At 44.3% G+C, this 9,367-nt stretch overlaps 1 protein-coding gene and 1 pseudogene across 1 annotated transcript; both read right to left on the bottom strand.

The window, feature by feature from the left end:
- Nucleotides 1-957: 957 nt before the first annotated feature.
- LOC125541989 lies at nucleotides 958-1,144 on the bottom strand (annotated as a pseudogene).
- A 1,959-nt stretch (nucleotides 1,145-3,103) lies between these two features.
- Nucleotides 3,104-4,065, bottom strand: LOC125534186 (phylloplanin-like). The gene is made up of 2 exons (XM_048697466.1): nucleotides 3,807-4,065; nucleotides 3,104-3,718 (listed from the first exon to the last, which is right to left on the bottom strand). Exons 1-2 carry the CDS (start codon nucleotides 3,973-3,975, stop codon nucleotides 3,351-3,353), a joined length of 537 nt encoding a protein of 178 aa, XP_048553423.1. The 5' UTR covers nucleotides 3,976-4,065; the 3' UTR covers nucleotides 3,104-3,350.
- Nucleotides 4,066-9,367: the final 5,302 nt, after the last annotated feature.

Raw genomic sequence — 9,367 nt, 5'->3', positions numbered from 1 at the left:
CACACGCATGAGAAGTCTTGTTTCAGAAGTGACCGTTGCCGTGAGAAATCTCAAGGCATGGCCGGTGCCAGTGCCACCGTGCCAGAGAGGAATCATTTGGATCGACGGAGTGAGACACGGCGAGTTGGCCCGGCTGGCCGTACTGTCGCATGTGCACGGGAGCTTTTCAGAAGGAATTTTAGTGGTAGGAGATCGGAGAGGATTCATTCGATCTGGGAAAGATGTGCGCCTGGGCCAGCGCCGATCGATGCATGAGAAGCTTTGCAGCGAGACATATGGCTCAATCAGCTCAAGCCCCATGAGCTTCTGGCCCCGCCTCGGCGAGGGTCACCGGCCGCGTCTCGCTCCAAAAAGGGGTCCTTTGGCCGGGCCATGTGGCAACATGAGCGAGCGATCTCAGTTCGTTTCGTGTGTTGGATGAAGCCCCCAGGTTGATATTGATAGCAGCAACTTGGATTCCCTCGGAAGAAAGGTTAGCAAATTGGATGCTCAGCACCACCGTACCATGTGCAGAGCTCACGATCGTGCAGCCGATGGCGCTGCAAGTACGCATTGCTACTGTCAATGTGCATCAGCTGCTACTTTGCACCGGTGTGTGCAGATTGTTGCAAAAATGGTAAGGGCATGTATAATGGTGGCATATGGATACATATGCCCCATGATAAAAAGTAATTTGAAGCATCTACATTTATTTTTTCTCCCCAATGCAAGCTACTATTAGTTGGCCTTATTAATAAATAGAAAATAAAGACTTTAGTACACATGCATCTATACTTTTCATTCCAAACTTTTCGGCTTTCGTCACCGGACCACACTTTTTCTCTTCAAGCACCTGCCTTCTGGAGAGGATTCCGCTTCCCTATCCGAACCTACTTTACGTCATATCCGACCCTACATCGTACATGCCTAAAGAACAACAAAAAAGGGGAACAAAAAAGGGGAGGGGGAGAGAGACTTGTCAGGCAACCTATGAGCCTCCCTGCGTCAGGCTAGGCTGAACAGGAACGATCATCTACAGCCATAGATTAGCAGCTGATCCTAGCCGTTAATCACGCTCTGGCACACAGTGTTCTGCTTGCCTCCTTATTAGTCAAGGATGCAACGGTACGATCCTATAGAACAGATCCTGTTCAAGTAAGGTCGTGGATCAGTGCAGTGGAAGTTCCCTTTTAAGCTGGTTCTGCTGCTTGTAAGCAGCCGAGGTGGTACTAAAACCGAAATTGCTTCACTTATGGATGATGCTTACGGAAACTGTCGTACGGACAGATGTGCCAGCGCCTAATTCATCCCTCCCCCTGAATTTCGAGGATGGGGCCCTCCTCATTTCAATCTGATGATTTCATTTCAGTCCGTAAGTTTAAATGCGTTGAAAGTTGCCTGTAAGTGTAGCATCTCTCTACTAAAACACCTCTGTTCCCTGCATAATGCCCGGGCGTTTAGCGTGTGATGGAGCGGCCCAGTATGCTACGTGGTCTGGAATCTGGCCCGTTATGGTACTAGGTAAGGAGGAACGAGATTGCTCTTTGGGCCTCGGCCTACCTTTTTCTTTCCTTTCCTAGGACATAAATTATACCGATGTTGCATGCTGCAATAGTGACGTGGAAATGTGGAATGCCATGATCAAATCAATGTCTTTTTTCGCAAAAAAAATCAATGTCTTTTTTTAAAATAGTTTGAATTACTTACCACATGTGTCACATGGTAGGATCGAATCAATGTCGACTCACACAAAAAGATGGTGACCAGTCTTCTTAGTTTCTACTACCTCCATTCCAAAATATATTTTAGAACAGAGGTAGTAAGAGATACACCAACTTGTTTTCAACATCAGTTAGCAAGACACAAATGGAACCCGGCCTCCTGAGATTGTATGGGAAAAAAGAAGACATAAAAGATGGTTGAAGCCCAAATTAGAGAATGTTTCTAATGGCAAGTGAAAAGAAGAAAGGAACCAGTACCGGCAAAAACACAAATTGATCACAAAATTGTCCAAATTTAAGCAGAGCTTAATTTTTACCTAACAAGCATAAGTGGATGAATAAAAAATCAACTAGACACTAATTTGCTTTGTTGGTTGTATAGTTTTGCTTAAATTATGAACATATTATTTTATCTGGGTGAAAACTCATATATCCATGGCATAGTATTTTATATACTCTCCCTTGATTTGGAGCATCCTGGTGTGTCGGGGCCTCTAGGGACATTAAGGGGTCCACCTGTAAGTGTGTGTTGTTGGCTAAGTGTTTTGGGTTTCGCATTTTCCTTTTCCTTTTTAATTTTTATATTTTTCAATTCATGAGAATTTACAAAAATTCATGAACATTTAAATAATCTTTAAATATTTTTAAAATCCATGATTTTTTAAACAATCATGAACTATTATCTGCATATATTTTGAAAGTTCACAAACAATTTTAAATTAGAGATTTTTTTAGTTTGAGAAACTTTTTAAAATTCATAAATATTTTTTGAAAATGTTTCTAAAGTCAGAATCATATTTTAGCATTCATTGTTTTCTTAATCCATATATGTTTAAAATTTGTGAACATTTTTTGATTTAATGAACCTTTCAAGTAAAAAATGTAGCCTTTTTTTCCTAAGTAGCAGCGTCGCGAGTGGGAAAAAACCTAAACGAGCGAGCGGTGTAGGGAGCTGAGCTCAACGAGCAAGAGCTTCATGGGACGGCCCGAACGTTATCGAACCAATTCTACGATTTCATCATAGAATATGAGCTCACACAGTCACCATTTGCTTACACCAAGACCGATGCCTGTAAAGACACCATAAATCATGCACCGAACAACTTCATTTTCCTCTTAGAACAAATAGTGTCTCCAACAGCAGTCTCGCACGGTATACAAAAACTGCAACATGTAACATAATTAAAACCCAATCCAACATAGATAAAAGCCAAACAAAACAATCAACCCAAAAAATCTACTGGATAAAAAAGAGTTAATCGCATGAGTGAAGAATGGTGCCGCAAAGCAAGGGTGAGCCTCTAGTAATACAAAAATTATCGTGTTAGACACAACTTTGCACGGGTACCACTGTGAAGTGAGCCAATCACAATGTCAAAAAAAAAAACAAGTAATTCATCACATATAGAATCACAGACGTAGCTTTACTTTTCACAAACAAATATTGATCACATGATACACACTCAGAGTACTACTATTAGGCGATATGCTTACTTATGTGCTTCTTAGAAGCGGTAATACAAACCACATGAGTAGATTTTACATAATAAAGCGGGGACAGTTGACCGTTGGGTACATTGATAGATTGGCACGTGTTTATTTATTTAGGTCCGTCGTGTCTTTTGTTCGACACGCCGGTAGTAGAAGCATCTAGACGACGGAGAAGGGCAATGGGATAATATTAAGGATGCCGCCAAGGAGGCCGCCCACGATCTGGCCGATGAGGCCAATTAGGCCGCCAAGCCCCCCGAGGCCGCCGCTACCGCTGCCACTGCCATTGCCACTGCCAGTGTCAATACCCAGGAGCTGAACTGGTGCAGTCAGCGTCCCAGTGACGCTGGCTAGGGACGCGTTGCAGGTGGCCAGCGGGGTGACCACCACCACCTTGCACTGGTTGCCGAGCAGAGGGGCGAGCAGCGATGATGTGGCCGGGCCCATGTTCATGGTGTACGTTCCGCTGCGGTCCGCCGTCGCGCTGGCCATCACATCACGGCCGCACACCATCTGCACGGCGGCATCTGTCCACAGCAAAGAAGCAAAGCAAACGTAAGACGGTTGATGAATATAATTGCTTAGGTGGCTATGGAGGCCGGCAGAGGTCCTTACTCGGGAACGGCGGAACCGCAGCCACGTTGATGGAGTTCCCGGCGCTGCATGGCACCACGCCGGAGATCATTGCCAGTGGAGGCTGCTTGCCCGCCGCCTCCGCACCGTGCGGTGCCAGGCTGACGGCGAGGACCAGGAGGGCGGCGAGAAGAAGGCTCTTGGTTGCCATTGGCTTGGATCCGCTCGATCTCTCTGGACTCTGGTGTTGTTGTATGTGTGAGAGGATGTTGTGATGTGCAGAGTGTGGTGGCTTATGCTGCTGCTTGGATCCCCCTTTTATAGGCTTGCGAGGAGGCCAAGTTGCCGCTGTTTAATACGACTAGCGGACTAGGTAGCTGGTTTCATTGAATCACTGTGCCGCGCATGCTTGCAGTGTAGTAGCTGGGCACGCTGCCGTCCGCGTCGGGCATAGGAAGGATCCAAAGCTTGGCCCAAACGCATGCTCCAAAGCAGCAGCAAAAATCTCGATCTGTTCACGGGCCAGCGCATGCATGCATGCAAGCTATAGATTTTCGATCGCAAAAGCTACGAGGGCGTGGGCACGCCGGCCTTGTTATTGGCAAATGATGAATCGAGCCTGATTATTTGGATCAACCAACGGATACCACGCAAAATAAATTATGTATTAATAATTCTTGTAGTTTTGCTTACTTTTTTAACTGAGAAAAGTTTAAAAGGGAAAATAAACACGTACTTTTGAAAATTAAAGAATAAAAATCAGTAGTTGGGTGTATAATTGGATAAAAATATAATCTTTTTTCTAAAATCACGCTGGACATTATCCAAAATACATGTTGTCAATTTATTTTAAATAGTTTTGTATTTTAAAAATATAGTGAGGATACACAATAACTGTCTTTGCTTGTGGCCTGAATGAAGATGCTGTTGGAAATATGCCCTAGAGGCAATAATAAAATGATTATTATATTTCCTTGTTCATGATAATTGTCTATTATTCATGTTATAATTGTATTATCCGGAAATCGTAATAATGTGTGAATACATAGACCACAATGTGTCCCTAGTGAGCCTCTAGTTGACTAGCTCGTTGATCAACAGATAGTCATGGTTTCCTGGCTATGGACATGGGGATGTCATTGATAACGGGATCACATCATTAGGAGAATGATGTGATGGACAAGACCCAAACCTAAGCATAGCACAAAGATCGTGTAGTTCGTTTGTTGTAGCTTTTCTGAATGTCAAGTATCATTTCCTTAGACCATGAGATTGTGCAACTCCCGGATACCGTATGAGTGCCTTGGGTGTGCCAAACGTCACAACGTAACTGGGTGACTATAAAGGTACATTACAGGTATCTCCGAAAGTGTCTGTTGGGTTGGCACGAATCGAGACTGGGATTTGTCACTCCGTATGACGGAGAGGTATCTCTGGGCCCACTCGGTAATGCATCATCATAATGAGCTCAATGTGATCAAGTGGTTGATCACGGGATCATGCATTACGGTACGAGTAAAGTGACTTGCCGGTAACAAGACTGAACAAGGTATTGGGATACCGACGATCGAGTCTCGGGCAAGTAACGTACCGATTGACAAAGGGAATTGAATACGGGATTGATTAAGTCATCGACATCGTGGTTCATCCGATGAGATCATCGAGGAGCATGTGGGAGCCAACATGGGTATCCAGATCCCGCTGTTGGTTATTGACCGGAGAGTCGTCTCGGTCATGTCTGCTTGTCTCCCAAACCCGTAGGGTCTACACACTTAAGGTTCGGTGACGCCAGGGTTGTAGAGATATGAGTATGCAGTAATCCGAAAGTTGTATGGAGTCCCGGATGAGATCCTGGACGTCACGAGGAGTTCCGGAATGGTCCGTAGGTGAAGAATTATATATAGGAAGTATAGTTTCGGCCATCGGGAAAGATTCGGGGTCACCGGTATTGTATCGGGACCACCGGATGGGTCCCGGGGGTCCACCAGGTGGGGCCACCCATCCCAGAGGGCCCCATGGGCTGAAGTGGGGAGGGGAACCAGCCCATAGTGGGCTGGTGCGCCCCCCCTTGGGCCCCCCTGCGCCTAGGGTTGGAAACCCTAGGGTGGGGGGCGCCTCCACTTGCCTTGGGGGGCACTCCACCCTCCTTTGCCGCCGCCCCCTTGGGAGATCCCATCTCCAGGGCCGGCGCCCCCCTAGGAGGCCTATATAAAGGAGGGGGGAGGGAGGGCATCCGCACCCCAAGCCTTGGCGCCTCCCTCTCCCCTGCTACACCTCTCCCTCTCGCAGAAGCTCGGCGAAGCCCTGCTGCGATCACTGCTGCATCCACCACCACACCGTCGTGCTGCTGGATCTTCATCAACCTCTCCTTCCCCCTTGCTGGATCAAGAAGGAGGAGACGTCATCCGCTCCGTACGTGTGTTGAACGCGGAGGTGCCATCCGTTCGGCACTTGGTCATCGGTAATTTGGATCACGGCGAGTACGACTCCATCATCCCCGTTCTCTGAACGCTTCCGCTCATGATCTACAAGGGTATGTAGATGCACTCCTCTCTCCCTCGTTGCTAGATGACTCCATAGATTGATCTTGATGATGCGTAGAAAATTTTAAAATTCTGCTATGTTCCCCAACAGATGCATTATTTTTTCTACATTTTTTTGTTAAATCCACATTATTTTTTAAGTTCGTGTTTAGCTCTTCAAGGCACAAAAAAATGAAAGTAGAATACAGATTTAAAATACACTATAACTGAATTTTTTATATGAAAAAGAAAATAAAAATACAAACTTGGTAGATATAAAATAGAACGATAATAAGATAAGCATCAGGAAAATTGTTGAAGACTTTAAAAAAAGTATGCCACACTAACTGGTTGGCTTAACTACATGTCCTGTTGATGGCATCAAACGAAAATTTGATTTATGTAGCCTTTAGATCATTGATTTATAGGTAGAATTGGCCGGATTGGTGGTTGGCTGTCCACATTTGTAGAAGGAGTAGCGCGAGATGTAGGTAGGACCATATTGAAGTGTATTCTCGTATTTAAGGACCATAGTGGAGCACTCTCCGAGTTCGAGGACCATTGTATTACATGCCGGAGAGTACAAGGACTGTAGGTGTAATTATCTCTAAATTTAGTTATACCCAAATTACTTTGGTTTACAAATACTCAAAAGACCTTCTATATTTTTTTTTGGTTTTTATCATTTATGCCACTGGTTATGTCACACTACTCAGTTTTGCCATTATGAATTTCAACTGCTCAAAAAGGCCATTGCTTCATTAGGCGCATGCTCAAAAATGCCACTAGACACCATTACTAGCAGCTCTAATCTCGTTTGCCATGTTATAGTGACCAAAATACTTATGGACCAACATGTTAGCTCTCCCTCTATCTCACTCCAATAAAGTGTGGGTCCCACTTGATCCCAACACCATTCTTATTTTCCTCTAAAATTATTCACTTGCTTACTCCTGACAAGTGGGGCCCACACTTATCATTTTGAGAAAGAGAGAACTGGCATGTGGGTCTAGGGGTATTTTTTGACATATAACATGATCAATGGGTTTGACCTGATAATAACGATGTCTAATGGCATTTCTGAGCAAACATCTAATGGAACGATGGCATGTTTGAGATATCTAATGGCATTTTTGAGCAAGCATCTCATAAAATGATGGCATTTTTGAGCAGTTGTAATTTCTAATGGCAAAACTGAGTAGTGGGACACTACTAGTGGCATAAATGATAAAACCCCTTTTTTTAGTCAGCTTGCTTATACGGTCATTTGGGCACTATTGTATGCTTATTCTTGCATATTTGAAAAAAGCAAAATTTGTGTGTATATTTTGTGCAAATTTTGTTATTGTCATTTTAGATTTGTTTCTATGTGTGTAGTTATAAATGCAAGCACTAAATAATAATCCCTCCGTTGCTAAATATAAGTCTTTATTGAGATTCCACAATGGACTACATGCGGAGCGAAATGAATGAATCTATATAGCTACACTCTAAAATGCATCTATATACATCCGTATGTGCTCCATAGTGGAATCTCTACAAAGACTTATATTTAGGAATGGAGGGAGTATCTTTGTACATTATAGTAGAAGGTGAAAATTGCACTATTATATGCTTATTTTTTTGCATATGTCAAAAAAATACAATTTCAGTGCAAGTTTTGAAAGGTTTTTCTTTTTCTTTCTTTTTAATTAAAGGGTTTCATTTCTTTTCAGAAAAATTCATTATTTTGATTCCTACAATGAATTTTTTAGTTTTACATGCATTAGCTCCAGCAGTGGCGTCATTACTTGCTCCAGCAGTGGCGTCATTACTTGCTCCTAATAGGCACGGCCCAAAGAAATCAGTCAAGTCCGGTTCCTACAATGGCATTTGTTCCTCTCCCGCAACCCACCAGAGGCGATCTCCTCTTCTCCTTCGGAAATCGCCGATGGATAATCCCTGAAAACCGAAGCCCCACGAAAACCATGTTGGAAATATGCCCTAGAGGCAATAATAAAAGCATTATTATTATATTTCTTTGTTCATGATAATTGTCTTTATTCATGCTATAACTGTATTATCCGGAAATCGTAATACACGTGTGAATACATAGACCATAATATGTCCCTGGTAAGCCTCTAGTTGACTAGCTCGTTGATCAACAGATAGTCATGATTTCCTGGCTATGGACATTGGATGTCATTGATAACGGGATCACATCATTAGGAGAATGATGTGATGGACAAGACCCAATCCTAAGCATAGCACAAAGATCGTGTAGTTCGTTTGCTAGAGCTTTTCCAATGTCAAGTATCTTTTCCTTTGACCATGAGATCGTGTAACTCCCGGATACCGTAGGAGTGCTTTGGGTGTATCAAACGTCACAACGTAACTGGGTGACTATAAAGGTGCATTACAGGTATCTCCGAAGGTGTCTGTTGGGTTGACACGGATCGAGACTGGGATTTGTCACTCCATATAACGGAGAGGTATCACTGGGCCCACTCGGTAATGCATCATCATTATGAGCTCAAGGTGACCAAGTGGTTGATCACGGGATCATGCATTACGGTACGAGTAAAGTGACTTGCCGGTAATGAGATTGAACAAGGTATTGGGATACCGACGATCGAGTCTCGGGCAAGTAACATACCGATTGACAAAGGGAATTGTATACGGGGTTGATTAATCCTCGACATCGTGGTTCATCCGATGAGATCATCGTGGCATGTGGGAGCCATCATGGGTATCCAGATCCCGCTGTTGGTTATTGACCGGAGAGTCGTCTCGGTCATGTCTGCTTGTCTCCCGAACCCGTAGGGTCTACACACTTAAGGTTCGGTGACGCTAGGGTTGTGAAGATATGTATATGCAGTAACCCGAATGTTGTTCGGAGTCCCGGATGAGATCCCGGACGTCACGAGGAGTTCCGGAATGGTCCGGAGGTAAAGAATTATATATAGGAAGTGCTGTTTCAGCCATCGGGACAAGTTTCGGGGTTATCGGTATTGTACCGGGACCACCGGAGGGGTCCCGGGGGCCCACCGGGTGGGGCCACCTATCCCGGGGGGCCACATGGGCTGTAGGGGGTGCGCCTTG

The sequence above is a fragment of the Triticum urartu genome, chromosome 2, assembly GCF_003073215.2.
Source record: "Triticum urartu cultivar G1812 chromosome 2, Tu2.1, whole genome shotgun sequence".
Taxonomy (NCBI): domain Eukaryota; kingdom Viridiplantae; phylum Streptophyta; class Magnoliopsida; order Poales; family Poaceae; genus Triticum; species Triticum urartu.
This window is presented reverse-complemented; position numbering and strand designations above follow the sequence as displayed.